Here is a 24,850-nt window from a genome sequence, read left to right as displayed (position 1 = left end):
ACCTCTGAAGGTTGTAGCTCAAAGCTGCTCCTTTGACTTCGCCAGCCTGTTCATGCATAATGCAGTTTTAGGTCCAACTGAGGACTGCACCACAACAAGAATTACATGTCTAAATCCGCCCAAAAGCAAATGATAGCATTTGTGCGCTTAACTGTTCATTACATTGTAAAATGATAACGTTGTGAATCTTAAATAAATAAGAAAATGAAAACATTCTCAGTTTTCACAGTTGGAGCTAAAAGTGACCAAACAGACAGGACGGTATGATTCAGTAAACATGTTTATTTCTGCTATAAAGTCAAACGTTCTAATAGTAGAGTCTGATGTGGAATGAGGAAGGGCGTTTTTTAACACGTCCACATTACAGGGAGTGCAGAATTATTAGGCAAGTTGTATTTTTGAGGAACGATTTTATTATTGAACAACAACCATGTTCTCAATGAACCCAAAAAACTCATTAATATCAAAGCTGAATGTTTTTGGAAGTAGTTTTTAGTTTGTTTTTAGTTTTAGCTATTTTAGGGGGATATCTGTGAGTGCAGGTGACTATTACTGTGCATAATTATTAGGCAACTTAACAAAAAACAAATATATACCCATTTCAATTATTTATTTTTACCAGTGAAACCAATATAACATCTCCACATTCACAAATATACATTTCTGACATTCAAAAACAAAACAAAAACAAATCAGCGACCAATATAGCCACCTTTCTTTGCAAGGACACTCAAAAGCCTGCCATCCATGGATCCTGTCAGTGTTTTGATCTGTTCACCATCAACATTGCGTGCAGCAGCAACCACAGCCTCCCAGACACTGTTCAGAGAGGTGTACTGTTTTCCCTCCTTGTAAATCTCACATTTGATGATGGACCACAGGTTCTCAATGGGGTTCAGATCAGGTGAACAAGGAGGCCATGTCATTAGTTTTTCTTCTTTTATACCCTTTCTTGCCAGCCACGCTGTGGAGTACTTGGACGCGTGTGATGGAGCATTGTCCTGCATGAAAATCATGTTTTTCTTGAAGGATGCAGACTTCTTCCTGTACCACTGCTTGAAGAAGGTGTCTTCCAGAAACTGGCAGTAGGACTGGGAGTTGAGCTTGACTCCATCCTCAACCCAAAAAGGCCCCACAAGCTCATCTTTGATGATACCAGCCCAAACCAGTACTCCACCTCCACCTTGCTGGCGTCTGAGTCGGACTGGAGCTCTCTGCCCTTTACCAATCCAGCCACGGGCCCATCCATCTGGCCCATCAAGACTCACTCTCATTTCATCAGTCCATAAAACCTTAGAAAAATCAGTCTTGAGATATTTCTTGGCCCAGTCTTGACGTTTCAGCTTGTGTGTCTTGTTCAGTGGTGGTCGTCTTTCAGCCTTTCTTACCTTGGCCATGTCTCTGAGTATTGCACACCTTGTGCTTTTGGGCACTCCAGTGATGTTGCAGCTCTGAAATATGGCCAAACTGGTGGCAAGTGGCATCTTGGCAGCTGCACGCTTGACTTTTCTCAGTTCATGGGCAGTTATTTTGCGCCTTGGTTTTTCCACACGCTTCTTGCGACCCTGTTGACTATTTTGAATGAAACGCTTGATTGTTCGATGATCACGCTTCAGAAGCTTTGCAATTTTAAGACTGCTGCATCCCTCTGCAAAATATCTCACTATTTTTGACATTTCTGAGCCTGTCAAGTCCTTCCTTTGACCCATTTTGCCAAAGGAAAGGAAGTTGCCTAATAATTATGCACACCTGATATAGGGTGTTGATGTCATTAGACCACACCCCTTCTCATTACAGAGATGCACATCACCTAATATGCTTAATTGGTAGTAGGCTTTCGAGCCTATACAGCTTGGAGTAAGACAACATGCATGAAGAGGATGATGTGGACAAAATACTCATTTGCCTAATAATTCTGCACTCCCAGTAGTTACAATTTTCACATCTTTCTGCTGATACATGATAAGACTGGGTTAGCAATAAGCACCCCAAATATAACTATTTGTTTGGACGTAGTTCCGTGTGGGACATCTCCAAATCATCAAAAATATTATAACGTTTAAATTTCCAAATGTCCAAACAGTTTCAGTTTAAACTCAGTTCTGCTCCGTCGTCTGTGCTCCTGAATCTCCTGCGTCTCCTCCTCAGGTACGTTGGTGTGCGGTAACGGGACGGTCAGCTCCTCCGTCTCTTCTGTTGCCATGGTGGCGATCCCCGACTGTGTTGACAACGCAACGCAGACTGACATCAGTTTCCAGAACACTCTAACCCTGGGGAGAAGCAGGGGTCACCATCACCACCACCACCAGGGTCAGGGAGGCTCCTCCTCTCCCCCACCACCTCCTCCATCGCCTCCCCTCCCTCACCTGGCAGTGCCGTACGAGATCAATGAGTTGTACGTTCTGACTCATGGTCATTTCTTCACACTAAAAAAACATTGATTTAAAACTCAAGATGAGTTTCCACAAATGTCTCTAACACTGGATACGATGGTGATTGGTTCCTCTGTCTCCAGCTGTGTGTTTGAATACAACGACCCCAATGACTACTTTGATGTATCCAACCACGAGGTGGACAGGCAGGATGACCTGGAATATGAGGTGAGAAAGCTTCAGCTGCATTTCCAACAACCAAATGACACAAAATGAAAGTGCTCCAATATTCCTTCGGCAGTTTTTCCCATTCACTAACACAATGGTTGTCAACCTTTTTCAAGCACTGGACCCCATCCTGAGAGGAACCTCCACATAGCTGGAGGCAAATTTGTGACTTCATGAAAATTACATGCACAAAGCCACATGCAAGTCACTTATCCTGATGAATACGTCTGGAATATAAAGCAGGGCTCCCAGCTGTGGTTCATCATGTCAGCTCAGAGCAAAGACTCAGTTTTCATGCATTTTCAATCACGTGTCTTCACTGTGAAAGCAAGAGAGAAGAATCCATTCACAGTTCCACTACATGTGAAGGATATCCAGAATAAGACTGAAACACATTAAAAAGCCTGGCTGTGTTCACATTTTAATTTTATCCATATGAGCCACACAGTGGATGGATTATCAGAATGTAACTGAAGCCGAGCTCTTTCTTTATCGACTGCAGCGTAGGAGACGGTAGTTTCGGTCTGTGAGACAAATCTTTGTTCGTTTGTCTGGAGATGATGTTGCACAACTGATGCATGTTAAGACTTAAAGTAGCACACTCTCTATTTGAGGCAACATCGGGGTCTTAGAGTTCAGACTAAACTGACTACTGCGCTCACTCTGCATGCACCTTTGTGAGCGACATTTCCATCGATCCACATTTTCTGTTGCTCATCCAGGACGGGTTTCAGGGACAGCAGTCTCCACCACCTCCAGCTCTTCTGGAGGGACACCGAGCTGTTCCCATCCCTGTCCAGTGTGTCTTTGGGCCTCCTCCCTGCTGGGCACAGCCAGGACACCACACCTGACCTCAGCCTCACATGACTGCCGTGTAGTTCATTAGTACTCTGATACTAGTCTGTTTTTAATTTATGAAATTAACTTGTGTATAATATTTATCAGTATCATATTTTGTATTTTTGCATGAATGAATCCTAAAACCTTTGGTCAGCTCATTGTCCTTTTCTCATGGTGGAACCAGTTAAATTATCATTTTTTAAAAAAATGAATAAATAAACGAATAAAGACGAGGAAGAAGAAAAAAATCACTGGAAATAAAAAATCTAAGAATACAGACATTTATACCTGTGCAGCAAAAATCAGGCCATCAGGAATGTGACTGAAACAAAATGACTTATGTTGTGAGTAAAGGTCAGATCAGTGCGATCACTTTTTGCTGTATAAATGTCTAATGGGCTGCTGTTTCAGGCTGAATGGACTCTTTTCTTTGTTTCTGCTTCACTGGTTTGACGGTTTCCTCAGACAAATGACAGTTTGGCCATTAGAGACGTCAGCAAGTGGAAACGTCTTTTCTGGCTGGTATATCAGAGACTTCCTCCGTCATTCAGTTCTTCAAATTACAATCATTAGATGGCGTGCCCCCTTACTTACATCCTTATCTCCAGATTTAATTGCCTTCCTTAAATTTCATCCTTCATTTCCTTCCTAAATTACCTTCTCCTCTCTGTCCATTTCCTCTGTTGATGCCCTCCAGCTAAAACCAGTGAGGTGATTGCTGGATATATGATGGTCTTTTTGATGGTCTTAACTGGTCTTTACAAGCCTGATCTTATTACTAATGGTTTGAGGTGGTCTTTGAAGAGTGCTCACTTGCTCTGTGTACTCAGTTTTATCCTTCAATAAGGTTTGCATTCAAATTCAGTTCGATCAGGCTTTTAATCATTTTTTGGAATTCTCCATCACATCTATCTCACCTCATTATCGTTCCCAACTCCTTTTTATTTGCCCTCTTGTTTCCCTCAGAAACATGGATGCTGTCACCCTTCAAAATATTTGTTACATCTTAGTTATTAGCAAGTTCTGTGTGTCAGTGTATAAAATACAGTGAAAGAACAGAGCAGATAGCACAAACTTTATCTGATCAGGTCTCAGGGTGTGTGAAGTTTCAGGTTATGGGTCAGTAACTTTAGAAAAGTCTTTGGTTCTCTGTTAGCGTGGATGGACTGAGAGTCTCAACGGTATTTCAAATGTTTAGATACGAAGAGCAGTGAGATATTTTACAGGTTAGTCATGTTGGACCGTTTCAGCTTTACACTGAGCTGTAAAGCACAGGGGGAGCCACTTATATAATATTTATGATAACAACTACTTCACACTTGCAGAATCACAGAATTGGCTATTGAACAAACAAAGCTACGAGAGGACCTGCGAGACTCACCAGGAACCATCTAACAGTGTTACCCGTGTTTCCTGCAGGAGGTGGAGCTGTACAAGTCCAGCCAGCAGGAGAAGCTGGGTCTGACGGTCTGCTACAGGACGGACGATGAGGAGGATCTCGGCATTTATGTTGGGGAGGTAACAGGAGACAGGAACCTATCTTTCTTTAGCCCTTTATTTGACAGTCATTAGTGCATTTACTAATTCACTCACTAAACTCACTCTTTAATAGTTTTTTTTGTCCATCAACTCATTTGGTAACACTTTATAACACGACCTGTGAATAAGGCAGAAGTACCCTGTACTTATGTGTAATTTGAGGGCAGCAAGTCAGGTTTTTGCGGGAAACAATAAAACAAGTACCCTGTAAGTACCCTGTACTTTCTAGGGCACGGGTTGTGTTATGCAGTGACTAAGGTACTAGTGCCCTGTATTCATGTGCAATTTGCAGGATTTTACAGGGTACATAAGATGTAAAATGGGGAAATATTGCTTGTTTTTCCGGAAATTTAGCATGAAATACCCAGTACTTAAAATTCCAACACGGACTTTTTTGTTACTATTTTATTGTTTCCTGTAAAACTAAAAATGAAATTACACATAATTACAGGGTACTTGCAGTCTAACAGTGTAATTAATTTATTGTTTCCTGCAAAAACCTGACTTGGTCTACATATAATTACAGGCTACTTGTGCGTTAGTCGCTGTTGCTACGGTGTAATTGTTTCATCGTTTCGAGGGTCTTGCATGTTACTCCATAATATGTCTCGCACTCCAGAAAATACAGGGTACTTGTTTCACTGTTTCCTTCAAAATACACCTAAGTACAGGTACCTGCGCCTTATTCGTGGCTCATGTGTTACTGCTCATTTAATGCATCCATTTAATCGCTTCATTCATTACTTCTTAGAACCAGCTGCTCATCATTTCTATCAGTTAGGCCAGCTTATAGTGATTTACTCATGTATGTATTAATTAATTTATTATTAATGGATCTCTTTCCTAACTGATGAGGTAATGTATCATTTCTCACTTTCATGCGAGGTTAATCCGAACAGCATCGCAGCCAAGAACGGACGCATCAGAGAGGGCGATCGAATACTGCAGGTACACAGACTCAAAACAAAAGGGAGGTCATTAAGAAACACTTTCACACTTTCTACAGAGCACAGTTATTAATAAACACAAGTGCTGTTTTTAACTGATTTGAAATTTTGAGTTTCGTCTTTCGGGTAAGTTAAAAACACGTCCTGCAGAATAAAGTACAAACGTGTCCTCTGCCAGGTTTAATGACTCTGTGAGGGTTAAAACAGATTCAGATCGAACTATGTAAATTTATACCTGCGACCCCTGGGACACTTCTGTCCAATCAGAGCGAGCTGTCAGCAGCCCAGTTACTGCTTCCCTAAAAATAGACTGCCAGAGAGAAATGGTGGGGGAGACAACATGTCACCCTGCGCTTCCACCACTGTTCCTCTCTGTTTGTCAGAGAATAGAGACCAGCGTAAAACAGCTGTCAGTCAGAGTTAATGTATCTCATTCTAATAGTTCTTGCGCATGAACGCTGTGCATGTGAAACTTTGTGATGGTTAGAGCTGCTCTAAAACACAGAGATGGTGAGACGCTGAAACACTTGAAGTGGGACGCAGCAGTAAAGTAATGGTTGTTAACCTCGGGTCCAGACAAAGAATGAACCAAATTTGAATTAGACGTTGTTTGTAATTTGTTACAGAGTGAATATGGACTCAAATAACAAACAGTCGGCTCCTGTTGCCAACATGATGCAGGAAGGAGAAAGAAGAAGGTGTGAAACCCTGATGTCAAGTTTTGAAATGTGAAAACAGGAAGAAGGATCCCAGCGAAGGCGAGCGAGGACAGCTTCGTGCTTTAAGTGAAAATTAGACTCGCAGTAGAAAGGAGGCTAATCAAAAAACAGGACAAACAGGAATTACATGGCAAAAGCAGACCAGCGAAGGAAACGAACAGGACACTGCAATCTCCTTTCGATGTGGAGGAGCAGCGGCTCTACCCTGAGCCCCTCCCGGATGGCCGAACTTCTCACCCTATCTCTAAGGGAGAGGCCAGCCACCCTTCGGAGGAAGCTCATTTCTGCCACTTGTATCCGCGATCTCGTTCTTTCCGTCACCCACAGCTCGTGGCCATAGGTGAGGGTAGGGACGTAGATCGACCGGTAAATTGAGAGCTTCGCTTTTACAGTCAGCTCTCTCTTCACCACGACGGACCGGTGCAGCGTCCGAATCACTGCAGCCGCAGCACCAATCCGTCTGTCGATCTCCGGCTCCCTTCTCCCATCACTCGCGAACAAGACCCCAAGATACTTGAACTCCTCCACTTGGGGCAGGAACTCATCCCCGACCCGGAGTGGGCACTCCACCCTTTTCCGGCTGAGAACCATGGCCTCAGATTTGGAGGTGCTGATCCTCATTCCCGCTGCTTCACACTCGGCTGCGAACCGCTCCAGTGCGAGCTGGAGGCCATTACCCAATGAAGCCAACAGAACCACATCGTCCGCGAAAAGCAGAGACAAGATCAGTCTTTTTTAGTGCCTAAATTAAACAAGTCATTTTTAATTGTGGAAATCTCTGCGGTGCACGATCAAGCCTCACGTCTCGTTCAAAAGTGGTAAATGAGCTGCTTCCACAGCCCTCCCCACCACCAAACGCACACCTACATACACAAATGAGCACATTAAAGGCCGTCACTACTTTACCAACTAGATAGTAGTCTACCAACTTTAGACTACCGTGAGGTTGGGCAGTCTGCAGGTGCTTTGGAGCCCATCGTCGACATGTCTAATTGGGGCAGTGCAAACAATCTGTGGAACATCGAGTCTGTGGCTGATCCTTTTCATGTGTGTGCGGTTCTTGGTGCTTTAGCTCAGATCCTAAAGTCATTATAGACAAGTGACACTGAGTGCCACTTGTGCGCACACACACACACACACACGCACACACGCACACACACGCGCACGCACGCACACACACACACACACACACACACACACACACACACACACACACAGCCATGATAAATGTTTCTGGGATGACAACAGGTCCCACAGTGTGTCCATATCTGCAGACAGAGGAAGAACAGCAGTGCACCATATTCATACATGTCAGTTCAAACACATCCGCACATACATAATTATGGATGAACGTTCACTGTGTGTGTGTGTGTGTGTGTGTGTACTCACGTCAACCAGACGAGTGAGCTGTCAGTCAGTTGCCATATAGCCAACACACACATTTATGCCATCTGCATGTCTGTTTTTACATCCTGGTAGAATTGCAACCAAATTAGCTTGAGCAATGAAAACCTCACACTGAAGCTACTGTCTGTTTATCATTTTTGAATCCTTATTGTTGATTTAGATTTCCTCTTCATGGGAAACACCCAAACTCTGCAGCCACGTATGTGATACTGTACAGCGAATTCCCTGCACCTTCTGATTGGATGGGAGCTTACAGCCCGCCTTTAATGTTTTCTACTGCCCCGCCCATCGAGACAGGCAAACACCTCCACCTCACAGAATAATCTCCGGTGGCTCTGGCGCCCCAGCATCTGGCACTGAACCAGCAACCTATTGACTGCATTTCCTTAATATGCTGTGGGCTGAATAAGAATAGACTCTTATTATTTCTAACCCTAAGAGAACAAGTAACAGCATGAAAACATGAGCACCACAGATGGACGGGTGTAATTTCTGGAGACTGTTCCACCACAAAATGTAAAAAGATACAGAATTCATTACATGGGGCAAAGACTGAGTAGTAGTAGTCTCAACCAGTTTACTGACTTGCTTTTAACTCTGAGGTGACTTAAGTGGAAGTTTAATTAAGATTTGAACCTTTTTAACATCTGACTGTTCTCAGAGTTTGCCTGTCAAAGCCAAATATGAACAAATTTATCTTCCTGACATTTCTACTCTCGTTATCTTCTAACCCGCCGACTGACGACCCTGTGAAAACAGTGTCGGGATGTGATAAGAATAGAACAGCAGCACCATCACCATGGTAATCCTGCTGTGGACAGATGATGTAAGCACCAGTTCCCATGACATCCATCCCCACAGGGAGGAAGGCCCTTTAAAACAGATGTGCTGTCTCCCTACAAGAGTGGAAAATCCACCTATATATTAAAATAAGAAAACATTTAACAAAAGACTAGTTTAAAAAAAACAGCTGCCTTTTTTATTCCTTCTAATGATTCTAAAATAACTCATCTCTTCTCTTCCAGATTAACGGCGTGGATATTCAGAACAGAGAGGAGGCCGTGGCCATTTTGACCCGAGAGGACAGCATCAACTTCTCCCTGCTGCTGGCCAGGCCCGACATAGAGGTAGCAACACGATTAAACCAGCCTCCTAAAAAAGTGCACATACTTTTACTAATGAATAATACTAGTCCTCTTTAACACAGAAGGAGATTACTAAAAGATTTTAGTCCTGTTAACTGCTCTCTACAACACTAAAGGAGCACTAAGTTGTCCCCAGAGGATGAATCCTACAAACTTTGATTCATCATCTTTCCAATCCCTCCTCAGTCTGTCCTGGTGTTGTAAGTGTCCATGAGGCATCATAATCAGACTCTTCAATCACCTGAATTTGCTAAATAATTAATCAAATAATCCTGATTCAACCAGTGAATAAATAAATAACACAGTGCTTTCCTTCCTTTTCGAGAACAGAACAGGAGCTCTGTAACTTCAGGTTGAACAGTGTCGCTCCTGTTTCATCACTCAGCTCGCCTGCAGCCCAGTTTACTAACCTACTTTCTATCACTTGTGCTGCCGTGGGTGGCCGACATGAGAGGAAAGCTTCATAAAAATCCTATTCTAGTTCACAGCGTGCTTACAGTCCTGGTTTCCTCCAACAGGAACGATATGTGTTTGCTGCTTCTATCCATCAGTCTGTGACCAATGCAGATGGAAAACCAACAGCTGGATTGACAGTAAATTGATCTTTTTGTTCAAATATTAAGTCTGGAGCTCTGGTGACCTTTCCTGTCTCGCTACAGTCATAATGAAATACACCACATAATGTTTCAGGGTCACACGAATTAGGCAAAACCTTCCGTTTCCATTGGATCATCACTGATCTGTAAATATATCAGTCACTGGGGGACATACGCACTTTCTTTGTTTGAGCTCTTTAAAATGTAATCTTTGAATACACTGTATGACTTCACACTGAGATTAAACATGAATTAACTGCACAATGTTAAAAAAATTTGACTTTAGCATAAATGTGTACATGCTTCAAGGGCAGCTTCCACAATAATGCAGTGACTTTTGTCTTTGCAATGTTGTTGTATTACTGTGTTGTACTGCCTGCCTGACATTTTCTGTTATCAGGACTGAGAGCTGCCAAGCAGTCCATAACAAGCTTCCAAGCATCACAGAATTTACTGTGATTTACTGAGAACATTTCACTTAAATACACTCGTATTTAAGTGAAATGTTCTTTTTCTTCCCAAACATTCACAAACACATATGAGAGGAAAAGTTAACATTAAATATCGATAAGTAGAAGTGCAGCACACGAGTTATATCAGGTCATTAACAGATATAGTACATGATACAAACATTAAATATTACAGTTTCTTTGAAAATATCAAATTGAATGACTGAATGTAAATCAGCAGCTTCATTCTGATTAACTCACAATCAGCCTCCATCATATCATAGACATGACATACAGAACAAGCACATGTGCTCTGTGCACACACACACACACACACACACACACACACACACACACACACAGCCATGATAAATGTTTCTGGGATGACAGCAGGTCCCACAGTGTGTCCATATCTGCTGACAGAGGAAGAACAGCAGTGCACCATATTCATACATGTCAGTTCAAACACATCCGCACATACATAATTATGGATGAACGTTCACTGTGTGTGTGTGTGTGTGTGTGTGTGTGTGTGTGTACTCACGTCAACCAGATGAGTGAGCCGTCAGTCAGTTGCCATATAGCCAACACACACATTTATGCCATCTGCATGTCTGTTTTTATATCCTGGTAGAATTGCAACCAAATTAGCTTGAGCCAATATATATATTTATTTTGCATATATCATGCATTCAGCTTCTCCCAGGGCACAGTTTCATTCCACTAATAGCTTTGCAAAAATCATGTAAAAAGCATACACAACAATAAAAACATTAGAATCCACAAACATCCTTTGCTGGTCTGACCAGCTGTTCATCGCACTTCCTACTGTGGAATAAACATCAACACGTTGTCAGCACAAACTATCACATGTCCAACAAACCTAAAAGAAAAAAGTGAAGAGTGTGTTGAAGTTTAATAAAGACACTGATAACAGCCGACTCTGGTTTATATGACAAAGAAAAGAGACGATCAAAACACAAGTTTCATCATTCTGGGAAATTCTGAGCAATGTTTTCTTTTATTCAGTGGACAAACTATGGCTGCTTTAGTTCTGACACCCATCAGAATAAAACATCTGAACACTGCCGTCAGCACTACAATTACTAGAAACTGACCAATGACATTCCTGATCTGCAGATGAGTTATTTTACCTCTTGCCTCCTTCCTAATCAGCTGGTTTCTGTACTTTTAAGCAGAGTCTATTTTCCACCATGGTTTTATCCATATTTGGTTTTTGAGTAACTCGCTAGGCCACAACACATTTCAGTGTAGACTTAATAGTTTTTAGATAACAATCAGAATTTATGTTGACGGTGACAAAACAACCAAGCCTCTGAAAGCGCGAGGGTCGGACAACCAACCCTGTTTAACCAGAATGACACACACACACACACACACACACACACACACACACACACACACACACACACTCAACCAATCAGTGCTGTGTGCAGATTTTAACAGACGACCGTACAATGTTGACATTAGTCAAAGTCAAAAAATCAATTTCATAAGGAAACACTGATGCATGAGCTCGCTAATAAGAAATCTGCAGTGTCAATAAAGCACATTAAAGTCATATGAATTCATTTTTCTTGTCAACAACAAACCTGTTACAGCAGCTCCCACAGAATATTCCTATTATAACTCCAGAATGGAGCTGGTAGCACGTTTCTACTCTGTTGTATTGAGACTAGTGGGGAAATGTAACTTTTAGCTCTCTGCACTCACTGATGCGTGACGCTGTGCAGCTCCTGTTAACCCTCAGCTTGAGTCTGCACACTGAGCTAACTCTCTGTGCTGAAAATCGTTGCCTAACCTGAGAAACTGTTACAAAAGGATTTTTCTCACTGCAGTATGGCTCTTGACCTCTTTAGTTCATTTTCACCTGGACTGGCTTGTGTGTCTTTCCTTCCAGAATGAAAACCCCATCGATCTAGAGGAGGACATGGAGCTGACTCTAGAGGGAGCAGACTTTCCTTCAAACCCACGCACTTCATGCTCTCTCAACTCCTCTCATATTTCTGCCTACTACCGCCTCCACCAAGGAGGAGAAGGCAGTTCATCCTGTCCTGTTGGAGGAGCAGGGGGAGGCAGAGAAGGTGAGGTGGAAGATGAAGAGGATGAAGAAGGAGAGGATGGCGAGCGAGGAGAGAAGGACGACAAAGAGCCACCGGTCCCCCTCCCTCCTCTGCTGAACTTGGCACCTCTGCTGTCCAACAGCCAGGAGCTGGACAGCGGGGTGGGTCGGACAGATGACAGCACCCGCTATGAGGATACATCTGAACATGACCTGCTGGGTGATCAGACCAGTGCCTGTAACACCAACACCACCAACACACCAGGCAGCACCAGGAAGTTCAGACCTGGACCGAGCCCCAGGTACCAGAGAATGGAACTTTATTCAAATTATTAGGGAAAAAAATGACACACTCACAAGCTACAATTTGAGTTTAAGTGTTTTTCTGCCATGCTCATATTTCTGTACCCAGGCCAAGTCCTAGACCCAGTCCTGGCCTCGGCCCCAGCCCTAGGCCTAGCCCTAGCCCTGGGCATGGTCGAGGAGACACCACCCCTCCTTTCCTCCACCTGCGTGATCTCCAGCTCAGCTCTGACTCTCTCCCAGGTCTGGACTGGGCAGCTGGAGGAGGAACAGCAGGAGCAGCGTACAGTCCCCACCACCATCACCACCATAAGGTATACTAAGCTTAAATCCTATTAGGTGATATTTTCTTTACTTATTGTCATTAAATAAAAGCTCCAAACCTCCACTTTGTCTGAAATCAGTCACATGCATCAGCATAACTGTGCAACTACACACGGTTGTTCTTATCCTAGAGACCAGCGTTTGTAAAATACTTCTGCAGGAAACAAACTGAGTACCACTGACATGGATCAGAGAGTACTCTGATGGACTCATACACTGCTTTGGAATTTCTATAGCGCATTATGAAACGAGCAGCATGGAAGCACTTTTAGTACTTTTGCCCTACAGCAAGGACGTCCTGGGTTCAAATCCAGTCTGAGGCCTGTCTGTGTGGGGTTTCCAACAGTGCAAAGAAATTGTTGGGTTTAGGTTAAATAGTGTAATTTTAAACTGACTGTATGTGTCAAGACTGTGTAAAATGTGAGTGTGAATGGTTGACTACTCTGTGACAGACTGGTAACCCGTTCAGGGTGTACTCTCACTCTATGATAGCTGGGACCGCGAATTGTATAAGAGGAACGGATTTTAAAAAAATGTGTAATAAAACGAAACATTTCTTTACGATGTCTGTAATAACGCAGACAGATTCCCTGTGGGATGTACTGTATGCTCAGATGTGACTCAGCACCAAGGAAACCCTCAAAGCTGTTATCTGAAGTGTTACTCTTCAGTAGTTTCATAGCAACAAGCCATGGGACCAACACTTCCACTGAAATGGGAATGCAAAAGCAAAGACCTACCAGTGTTGTCAGATATAATGATACTATGTTACCAACCATAATGCAGCTATGAAGGAAATTCTATCTGTCATGTCAGAAACGTCTGAAGCATTTCTCTGACACTCTGACGTTTAAGCACAGACCAGAGTTGTGAAGCAGCTGACAAACTTACACATCTCACCAACTTTTCCTGAGATCTGTCATTGTGTATACCATTGATTTAGTATTTTAAAAAATACTAATAAATGTTTTTGGTAGATTATTTTGCACTGAAAGGACCCAAACCCAGACTTCCTCAGAAAATATGAAATCATTACTCATATTTATTGTCAATAAAAAAGCTGATTATCAATATTTGTGGTTACACACCATCATAGTTAATGAGCTCTATCTGATGTTACACCTGACCTCCAACCTGCAGCATTACCACCACCATCACCAGCCTCTGACAATGACCATGATGATGCCGGGCCTGACGGAGGAGGAGTGCCAGCGTTACCAAGAGCTGTTAGAGATCAAGTATCAATATGAGAGACATTTGGAAAGATGCAGGAGAGAGCTGGAAAAGGAAACCACTGAAGCAGAAGTTAAAGGCCGAGAGGACGACGACGAGGCAGCGGAGGAAGCTGAAGGCACAGCTTCTGAATCGGTAGTGGACGTGAACAGCAAAGAGATGCTAAGTGAGCACGAGTTGGCGCTGATCGAGGAGGAGCTGCGCCACCTGGAGTTTAAGTGCCGCAATATTCTCCGAGCGCAAAAGATGCAGCAGCTCAGGGAGAGATGTCTGAAAGCCTGGATGATGGAGGAGGAGACGGTGGCGGGTGGAGCGGGCCGACCAGGACCCTCTGAAGGAGGTAACAACCAACACCGGGGTAGGAAACAAATAACAAGCCCGGACATCTCGTCTGATGTTTAGGAAACATGTGAATTATGACACAGAATTATACTCGAAAAAAACTGTGATAAAACAAGCCATCATTTATGTATCCAGTTTACTTTGGTGTCATTAGACAAAGCAAAGCAGTTTTGATTTTTATAGTTCATTTATTTATAAAGCGACTCTTCTATTTCTGAACTTATAGATTTGGATAACGAGGACAATGACGATCCTCATCACCACGAGTTGTCAGCCATCAACGAACTCCCGGAGCGCGAGCGATCGGACGACAAAGACAGCACCAGTGCCTACAACACCGGAGGGGAAAGCTGCCGGAGCACGCCATTGGTCAGCACGGAGCAGATCCCGCCTCTTCAGGAGGATGAAGATGAAGGAGGCAGACGCCTGACCTCTCCGCCTCCCCTCCTCCCCCTCAGTCGCCTCCCCCCTCTAAACTCCCCCTCACGCCTCGACGTCACAGGAGGGACCGAGACAGAGAGCGGCGTCACTCAAACCTCAGCTGCTCCTTCTCCCCGAGCACCTACAGGAAGTACGAAACCTCCAATGGAAACTTTGCAAATGGCTCAAACTCCACCCCCTCTACGCCTTCAAAGTTCAGGTCTTGGTTTTGCTGCAATGAGCGTTCTTTTTATTTTCATATGCACATTGACCTTTGTGATATGTTTTAATAATAGTGGATATTTTGATGTATTTTGCCTTCATCAGATCTCTGACCAGAGAAACGGGATCAGCTTCTAGAAGGGGTATGGCTGATGGAGGGCGGAGCTCCAGAGCAGGTAAAATCTTTCTCTGTAAGCATATCGGGGTCGTTTTAAGAACCTTTCCACAGGTTTATAATGAAGAAACAAGCATAAGAACTAAAGAACACCCTCCTGCTTCAGCACTAAACTGTAGCTTACTTTTAAATTGATGTTTGTGGGTAACGTGTAAAACTTCTTGCTGATTTTTGATGATCATTTCTATTACTTCTATGACTGCAGGTGGAGCCACCTACAGGCCTGAAGGCGGAAGTGCAGAGTCGAGCCCCTATTTCACCCGGAGGCAGCACAGCCACAGCAAACCGTTAGAACGCTATCAGAGCTGCATGACCCTGCCCTCCGAAGGTCTGGTGGACCCCCTGGACCGAGTGAGAGACAGAGCCAGGGCAGAGGGGGGGAGAGGGGGTAGCCACAGGCAGCAGTGGGCCGGCAAGCCCGAGGATTGTGAACAGCGCCCCCTGTGGTCTGGAGGACCACCATGCAGGTGCCTCACGGTTAGGACTGGCCTTACCCCTTGGACTGACGCATTCATCACCAAACGCGTCTCCACAGCGCATGGAGTGGAAGGTAAACGGAGCAATAACACTGAAGGAAAAAGAAGTAAAAGTCAAACTGGTGGGGTAGCTGCAAGATGACAGCATATTATGGGACTCATCACAGGTTCCTCTCCTACAAGGCTGGACATTATTTGATGTCTGAGAAAACCTTCTGGCCCTAATAACGACTACAAGATTGTTATTTGTTTGATTATGAACATCAGGAAAGAGTACTAGTGGTTAGAAATTAATTGTTTCCCTGCTGTGTTGTCTTCTTTTTGCTTGTTTCTTTTTATTCCCTCAGGAGGTGATCAAGCAGGTTGTCAGTGTCTGTTCTCTCTCCATCCCTCTTCTCCTCTATTTTTCTTTCCCCCTCCTTCTGTTAACTCTCTTCCCAACCTCTTTGTTTCCTTTTCCCCGTCCCCCGTCTTCTCTGTTCTGATTGTAATCAGTCAAAATGAAAAAAATAAAATAAAAATAACTAATAATAATAATAAAGGTCGAATAAAATATGACAATCAAGTGGACCAGTATAGCAAAAGGTGTTATGGTCTGCTTGGGGGAAAAAAATCTGTTGGGCATTTTTCTTGGCCTTCAGACAATAATGCTGATTGCTACAGTGCCGGACGGGACATACAAAAAAAAAAAGAAATTAGTGATGATGATACAGAAGCTGCTGTGGCCCAGTTTAACATGGTTTACTACTGTAAAGTACTGAAACTGAAGTCAAGTGATTGACATGATTTTAAGCTAAAGACCTTCAGTGTCTATGCATTAAATGTAAAATCTTTTGAAAGATGCTGTACAGCTGAGCTACTGGAGCTATGGAATCAATAAAAAATAAACTTTGTACATTCAGCTTAAAGACTCAAGGCCGAAGAAAAGCAAGAGATCCAACAGCAGCAACAGAAACATTTCAAAGCAAACCTTCCAGAGAGCTGAAACTCCTGGTGTGCTGGTGAGATGAGATGCTAGGTGTTCTTTTCGTGTCCAGGTAAAGATTCGCAGCGATGGGACTCGCTATGTGGCCAAGCGGCCGGTCAGAGATCGTCTGCTGAAGGCCAGAGCCATGAAGATCCGCGAGGAACGCAGCGGCATGACGACAGACGATGATGCTGCCAGTGAAATGAAACAGGTAGAGTCTGCAAACAATAATGACAACATGTCATTGGACTAAAAGAGCCGAGTTTCAAACAAAAAGTATGTCCAGTATGTGCTGTTACTTGTTGTCTGAGGAGCAAATCTCAATTCATCGCCACAAACATGCTGTGACATCATTTTCAACTGCCATTAAATCTTTTACATAAAACAGAAAGAAGTACTTTAGTCCCTATATTTTGCTTCTTAGCCCAATAAACATGACATAGTCTCATTAAACCAGCTTTAAACTGGTTTCTGTCCTCCGCACAGGGTCGATACTGGAGCAAAGAGGAGAGGAAGCAGCAGCTGCTGAGAGCTCGAGAGTACAGAAGAAGAAGAGAGTTCATGATGCAGAGCCGCCTGGACTACATGAGAGGAGACAGGTACAGGGCAAAATCTACAGCGACACCCCAGAAGTTCAATCATTATTACAGATACAAACATAAAAGGTGCCACATTTATCCTCAGAGTGTGAAGTTTACCAACTGTCATCGGTTGCTAGACATGACGGTGTTGAAATGACACATTTACTTTTGACTAATGTTTAAAACATTGTGGTGTGCCATAAGAGTTTGCCCACCTCTGTATTCATCAGCACAGTTGGTGTGAAAATCCATAAAACATCCCAAAGACAAACTCCTCGTTAATCCAGACCAACAATCCATCAGTCAAACAGCCATTGTGGTTTTCTGTAAATACAGACACTAAAACGGTGAATTCTCTGTCTGTGGGTCAGTGAACCATTACAGACCTGAGATCCTTGAGATCACCTGTGAAATCCTGTCAGCACAGACCTTTAAAGGGTCAGAGGTCAGGAGAGAAGAGCGGAAACCTCACATACCTTCAAAGTAAATAACAAAATAATTATAGAGACACTGTTGCTGAAAATCAATGTTTTTAAAACATACAGGTCTGACTTCACTGATCCGTCTCACGGTGCTCAACTGCTGAGTGATTAAAGGAGGACAGTAAACTCAGTGAGAACATGAAGAAAATAGCGGCAGTGTGGACAACTGAGCCAAGAAGAGAGCTAATTGAGTTTAATGAACACATACTGATATTACACTGCAGTGCAGCTTTTTGATTTTATGTGTAGCTTTAAATATTGCGTTGCTTTGTTATGTACTGACAAGTCGTATCTGTGGCTCCGACCCTCCGACGAGTTCCTCAGGCTTCCCTTCAGACAGTAATAAAGACTTCGTTTGTACAGTTGTATGAAAAGAAAGAAGTTTGAGGTGTCTGGATGTTTAGTTTTTTTAATTTTATTTTATTTTAACACCTTGAAATATTTGACGCTAAGTTCAACTGTTTGTGTCCACCAGGGGGCAGAATACATCCTATTGGTGAGAGCCACAGGACTCAATCGTGCAGTAGACAAGTGGCTTAAAAAACTGTTTACACAAAAACAAAATAGAGAAAAAGAATGAAAATGACACATTTACCTCATTACGACGCACATCTTTTGTCTTTTGTTCGTGAAGGCACTGACTTACGCAGTCTTTTTATTTTCAGGGATCTTTTGTCATCGGCAGGGGGCGCTGAAGAGCCCCATTTATCCCAGAGCCTCCAGTTTAATGTGCAGCATAACTCCCCCAGCAGCAACATCCTGCAGCTGAGCCAGAAGAAAATCACAAAGAGGAGGAATCGTCGCATTCTCGACAACTGGATCACCATCCAGGAGCTGCTGGCTCACGGCTCGAGGTCACCGGATGGAAAGAAAATTTACAACCCTCTGCTGTCTGTCACTACTGTGTGATCTCAACAAGGAGAGGAGGAAAGAGTGAGATCAAGGAGACGATGGAAACACACAGCATGGACCTTGAAGTGAAGCTCAACGCTCTTTTTTTATAGAGTTAAAAACGTAAACACACCAAAAAGAGAGAAACTTTGGATGGAAAACAAACCTTTTTACTTTATGACATCACTTCAAACTCATTAGAGATACACGGAAAGACGCACGAGCCTCGAAAGGAAACAGAAACTTCCTGTTCTGGCCTCGGCTCTTAATCTTCTGCACTGGCCTGGCTGTGACAGTCTGAAAATAGCACAGGTTTGATCTCCTGGTCCTTCAACCAGGTGCAAAGTCACATCGCTGTTAATTACAGATGTTTTCTGTGAGTAGCAAATTTGTGCTTGTGCTAAGATTTTTCAATCAAGGAAAAATGACTATAAGTGTAATTTTAAGAGAAAAAAAGGCCAGAAGAATGGAAGTTTATGGAGGATTAAAACTGAAAACATCACAAATAAAGGAAGGAAAACATGAACGTTTTCTTTCACCTTCATTATTTTTTGATATTCTAGGTTCGACCCCCGTCAGCTGCGTGGGGTCCTCATGTTTGCTGTGTCTGGTGGCTTCTCTCGGGACTCCAGCTTCCCCTCCACACTGGTCGCAGGTGTGGGGGCTCTCTGTGATAAACTGGCAGCCAGTTCAGGGTGGACCCTGCTTCTGACCCCGTGGAAGCTCGAATAGGAACAACATTCCTACCACCATGAACTGGATAAGCAATATTTATCTGTATGTGATATATGATATCCCTACTTATCTATCCAAACGTATTGTTGTTCATTCAAAACAAATCAGTTTGGAAAGAAACAGGAGTGAAAATTCCAAAACTTTATAGATGAAAAATAAATAAATTAATACATTTAAAAACAAACTACATGAATGAAATGATTACAAAATGATAAAAAACAAACACTAAAAACTGTAAAAATTCATGTATTTGAAAAGTTTTGGTCCTTCATGAACTCCTCGGCGTCACGTGTGAAGCAGCGACAACACTGCCAGGAAGGAAGTGACATCACTGTTTAAGGACAATACATATTTACTCAAACGTATACTGATACTGAGTAAAATATGATTACACTGTGGAAGATGAGCATTGAGCTGCTGTGTGATCTGTGCTGTCACGGTTACACACACAACACCTGTCTTTTAATCATCATCTGTAAATCGCTTTCTCAGAAAACCTTTTAAAGTTATAACTTTTCTAAACAGTTTATTCATGTTGATCATTGATATATGTTAAATGTTAAGTCTAATATTGTTGTTAAAATTTTATAAATTTTATAGACTGTGTTGTGTATCCTGCAGGAGCGAGCTGCAGGTCCGTCGTTGTGCTGGACCTGCAGACTGCGTAGGTGTTCAACAGAGAATGCATGAAAATGATGTACTGGACTGTTATTGGATATCATTCTTACAGTGCTGTAGAGTACATTTTTAGCAGTGAAAGATGTGAAAGTGTTAAAATAAAATAAAAAGCCAGATGAAAAATAAAACATGTTTCCTGCTTTCTTTGGTACGTTTGGACATTCGTTTGTTTTTCTGCACTTAATTTATCAGCTGACAGAAATTTCTTTCATTGGGTAATGAATCTTAAATAAGATTAAGAGGTGATGATGCCCATTTAGGGAACAGCTCTTTGTGTTTGACGCGTCCATATGAGGCTGTGTGTGCCTCGTTTTCTCAGTCAGATCATCTCTGTTGTGAAACAAAAGCAGGAAGATATCACCAGCTTCAAAGCTAAACTTCACCAGTCAGTGAAAGCCTAGCTTTAGCTGCTTCACCTTTATTGCTTCCTTGTTAACATCATGTTCTGTGTGACTGTTAGGAGCCTCAGCTACAGTTAAATATAAATCAAACATACATCTATGAGACACCGCGATGAAAGAGACAAAAAACAACTCCAGTTCGTACCACTTTTTGTTCTCTGCGGTTGTTTTTGTGAACTTGTTAATGACCCTTTGGGTCTCTGTACCCACGAGACGAGAAAGGATCACAGTCAGCTTTGTGCTTCCATCCAAGGACCTGAATGTGTGCAGGAAGTGAAGAAAATCATATTCTGTAGAACCAAGTGAACACTTTTACAGTGTGGATGTCACACATTACATTCATTACAATAAAACCCTTAAATGCACATTTTATAGAAGCTGTAAATATTATAAATGCTGTAAAATTCATAACAAAGAAAAAGATGTACTTTTAATAAAGATGTACTGTATAATAGACATACACCAAATGCTGAACAAGTCTTTGGTCAACAGTGACACCTGCTGGTTGGATGTGGAAGCACTTTTCACATGTTTGAGCAAAGGGAGGTGTTACAGTTTTTTTTAATTGGTTTGGCACTATTTTCATAACTAAAGTGTGCATTTTCAAATCTCTCAGTACAAAACTCACATTTGATCACATTTGTAACACTAGTCATCCTTTCAAATCTGATGTCATGATTTCATTGCATTTGCACATATTTACATTCCACGTAATCATTGTATCAGAACACATGATCACTGTGATATATAGGGATGGGTATCGTTTAGGTTTTATCCGATACCGGTGCCAAACCGGTACTTTTGAAACGGTGCCGGTGCTTAAACGGTGCTCAAACCGGTGCTTAAAGAATGGAGAACACAAACTTTGTCCAAAAACCTCTCATGTTCTGCTGTTTTTTTTGTAAAAAGATAACAATGTTAGCCTTTTCTGCAGCTATAGGGCATATATGGTCTCACTCTTGGCTGGAAGCAGTGCTTAAACAATGGAAAAAACACAAACTTTGTCCAAAAACCTCTCGTGTTTAACTGTTTTCCACTTTTTCTTTGGTCATTTTAGCCTTTTTGGCCAGGGTGAAGGGAGCATCTGCCATCAAACAAGAAGACAGCCGCATGTAACTACGACGGTGTTTGCTAGTTCACCTTACATGCATTAATGTAATAATGTGGTTAGCGTACTCAACGTTAATTACACACGAACAACATGAAGCTACTCACGCAGAGGAGAACGGCTGCTGCTGCCATCATCATCCTCATCATTTCTGCTACGCTGGCAGGGCTAGGGGCCAGGACTCTCCTCTTCGGGTTTTTGGGGGATGTTGCTAACTCCGGGTCCGATAACAGGCACCACACCCGCAGTAGATGTGCACGGTGTGAGGTCTCGCTGCAAGCTATCAAACACGGCCCATTTCTCGGCTTTTAAAAACCCGCTATGCGTCGCCAGGTGTTTCATCAGATTTGAGGTGTTACCTCCTTTGACAGTATCACAGTATCAGCTTAAAGCACTTGTTGCAGGCTGCTGAGTTTGCATCTTTTGCTGTGAAGTACAGCCAGACTTTTGATCGCTTCGCCTTGGGCATTTTTAATCTGTAGCTCTGCTCTAAAAGAACGTACGTACCTGGCCCCGCCTACTATCCTCGGAAACGTAAAATGATTGGCTAGAATTGGCTCAGGAAAAAAAAAGCACCGAATTAAAGCACCGAAATGTGCGCTGCTTTTCGGTCTGGTTACTACCGTTTATGTCAGAACCCATCCCTAGTGATATATTTTGAGAACATTTGCTTTAATCACCCAAACAAAACAGTAAGCTCTTTTTTCAACTTAGTAGTTTTACCAATCATTTCATTCAGGAGCAAATAATACAAGGTAAGCGATTCAAATTGTCCTTGATGATGAATGAGTGTAACTGAACTGTAAAACTTTACACAGCAAATATTACACTTATGTTCAGACATAAAAAAAAAAAGAACAAAAAATATGTATGTATGTATGTATGTATGTATGTATGTATGTATGTACGTACATATACACACACACACACACACACACACACACACATATGAAAAAGGGAGAAAAAAAACAAGTCATTTACATAAGCAAAATATATTTTTATTTTATTTTATTCTTATCACTTTTACACAATTAATCAAGCCGGTCATTAACATTGGGCCATAAATTTTCATCAACATCACAGTGGATGTCTTGGTTGTTCAGGCACCGTGGGAAAAATCTCCTGGCATGACGAATCCAGGCTTGACATTGCTCAGCAGTTATATCACCACAAGCTTCACACATGGCTTGAAGAAGGGAGACATGCTCATGGGGATGGCGATCATACACCTTCCACCTCCATGTAGAGAAGAATTCCTCAATTGGGTTGAGGAAAGGGGAATATGGTGGAAGATAGAAGGTCATGAAGCGAGGATGTGTTTGAAACCATTCCTGAACCAGCTGTGCATGGTGGAAGCTGACATTGTCCCACACAACAACATAGACGATGTCTTCTCCCTGACAGGCCTGCTCCAGTTCATTTAAAAAAAACTATCAGGTGTTCAGTGTTGTATGACCCTAGAACTGGTCTACAGCCTAACACACCATCTTCAGATATAGCTGCACACATTGAGATGTTTCCCCCACGTTGTCCAGGGACTTGGATGGTAGCCCTTTGTCCAATAAGATTACGTCCTCTGCGTCTAGTTTTTGCCAGATTGAAACCGGCCTCATCAACGAAAATATACTTGTGCTGATTCACAGCAGCGTCCAGCTCCATCACCCTCTAAAATGATCATTTAGTTAGTTTTTTTTACAACTAATAGTTGTCAGTACTGTTACAGTAATTGCATGCCAGTTTAGTGTTGTACCTGAATATATTCTGAACGCAGTTGTTTCACCCGGACATTGTTCCTCTCAAAAGGAACCAAGTAAATTTGTTTCATGGAAACCTGGTGCTTCTTCAAAAGCCGGGCAATCGTTGGAAGGCTAATTGATGGCACATTGGCAAAGGTGTCATTGCTGTTCTCAATAGCCTGTTTGATTTCAGACAGCCGTATGTCATTCCTTGCCCTGACCATTTCCACCACAGCCAACTCCTGCTGGTCAGTCAAAACACGTGGGCGACCACCACCAGGTTGTCTCCTGTTAATTCTGAGGACAATCATATACTGTCAATATTGAAGTATTACCAATCACATTACTGTAAACTGACAATTACATGTTGTTCATCTATACAATAGGGTACTATTTTTTAGAAGTGAAGTTGCTATAGCAGGACATACCGGTTTTCTTGGCGAAAAGTTTGGATGATACAGGGAGTGCAGAATTATTAGGCAAGTTGTATTTTTGAGGAATAATTTTATTATTGAACAACAACCATGTTCTCAATGAACCCAAAAAACTCATTAATATCAAAGCTGAATGTTTTTGGAAGTAGTTTTTAGTTTGTTTTTAGTTTTAGCTATTTTAGGGGGATATCTGTGTGTGCAGGTGACTATTACTGTGCATAATTATTAGGCAACTTAACAAAAAACAAATATATACCCATTTCAATTATTTATTTTTACCAGTGAAACCAATATAACATCTCCACATTCACAAATATACATTTCTGACATTCAAAAACAAAACAAAAACAAATCAGCGACCAATATAGCCACCTTTCTTTGCAAGGACACTCAAAAGCCTGCCATCCATGGATCCTGTCAGTGTTTTGATCTGTTCACCATCAACATTGCGTGCAGCAGCAACCACAGCCTCCCAGACACTGTTCAGAGAGGTGTACTGTTTTCCCTCCTTGTAAATCTCACATTTGATGATGGACCACAGGTTCTCAATGGGGTTCAGATCAGGTGAACAAGGAGGCCATGTCATTAGTTTTTCTTCTTTTATACCCTTTCTTGCCAGCCACGCTGTGGAGTACTTGGACACGTGTGATGGAGCATTGTCCTGCATGAAAATCATGTTTTTCTTGAAGGATGCAGACTTCTTCCTGTACCACTGCTTGAAGAAGGTGTCTTCCAGAAACTGGCAGTAGGACTGGGAGTTGAGCTTGACTCCATCCTCAACCCAAAAAGGCCCCACAAGCTCATCTTTGATGATACCAGCCCAAACCAGTACTCCACCTCCACCTTGCTGGCGTCTGAGTCGGACTGGAGCTCTCTGCCCTTTACCAATCCAGCCACGGGCCCATCCATCTGGCCCATCAAGACTCACTCTCATTTCATCAGTCCATAAAACCTTAGAAACATCAGTCTTGAGATATTTCTTGGCCCAGTCTTGACGTTTCAGCTTGTGTGTCTTGT

General features: G+C 42.5%; 1 protein-coding gene and 1 long non-coding RNA gene across 2 annotated transcripts in view; one reads left to right on the top strand and one right to left on the bottom strand.

Annotated features, from left to right (window-relative positions):
• Window positions 1-20,328, top strand: part of LOC100711197 (PDZ domain-containing protein 4) — a 77,011-nt gene extending 56,683 nt beyond the window's left edge. Inside the window, exons 5-19 of the mRNA XM_025901474.1 lie at window positions 2,149-2,395; window positions 2,516-2,600; window positions 4,860-4,958; window positions 5,865-5,927; window positions 9,078-9,179; window positions 12,164-12,627; window positions 12,738-12,942; window positions 14,093-14,525; window positions 14,754-15,167; window positions 15,287-15,345; window positions 15,550-15,631; window positions 15,701-15,894; window positions 16,858-16,998; window positions 17,274-17,386; window positions 18,516-20,328. Coding sequence (XP_025757259.1) covers window positions 2,149-2,395; window positions 2,516-2,600; window positions 4,860-4,958; window positions 5,865-5,927; window positions 9,078-9,179; window positions 12,164-12,627; window positions 12,738-12,942; window positions 14,093-14,525; window positions 14,754-15,167; window positions 15,287-15,345; window positions 15,550-15,631; window positions 15,701-15,894; window positions 16,858-16,998; window positions 17,274-17,386; window positions 18,516-18,759 — 2,945 coding nt within the window. The 3' untranslated portion in view covers window positions 18,760-20,328. The remainder of the gene's footprint in view (window positions 1-2,148; window positions 2,396-2,515; window positions 2,601-4,859; window positions 4,959-5,864; window positions 5,928-9,077; window positions 9,180-12,163; window positions 12,628-12,737; window positions 12,943-14,092; window positions 14,526-14,753; window positions 15,168-15,286; window positions 15,346-15,549; window positions 15,632-15,700; window positions 15,895-16,857; window positions 16,999-17,273; window positions 17,387-18,515) is intronic.
• A 2,316-nt stretch (window positions 20,329-22,644) lies between these two features.
• Window positions 22,645-23,814, bottom strand: LOC112843360 (uncharacterized). The gene is made up of 2 exons (XR_003215681.1): window positions 23,414-23,814; window positions 22,645-23,328 (listed from the first exon to the last, which is right to left on the bottom strand). It is a non-coding gene; the product is annotated as an uncharacterized LOC112843360 (long non-coding RNA).
• Between the last annotated feature and the right edge of the window lie 1,036 nt (window positions 23,815-24,850).

This window comes from Oreochromis niloticus, linkage group LG20 (genome assembly GCF_001858045.2).
Source record: "Oreochromis niloticus isolate F11D_XX linkage group LG20, O_niloticus_UMD_NMBU, whole genome shotgun sequence".
NCBI lineage: Eukaryota > Metazoa > Chordata > Actinopteri > Cichliformes > Cichlidae > Oreochromis > Oreochromis niloticus.
The sequence above is the reverse complement of the archived record's forward strand: the minus strand, read 5'-3'. Positions and strand labels throughout refer to the sequence as shown.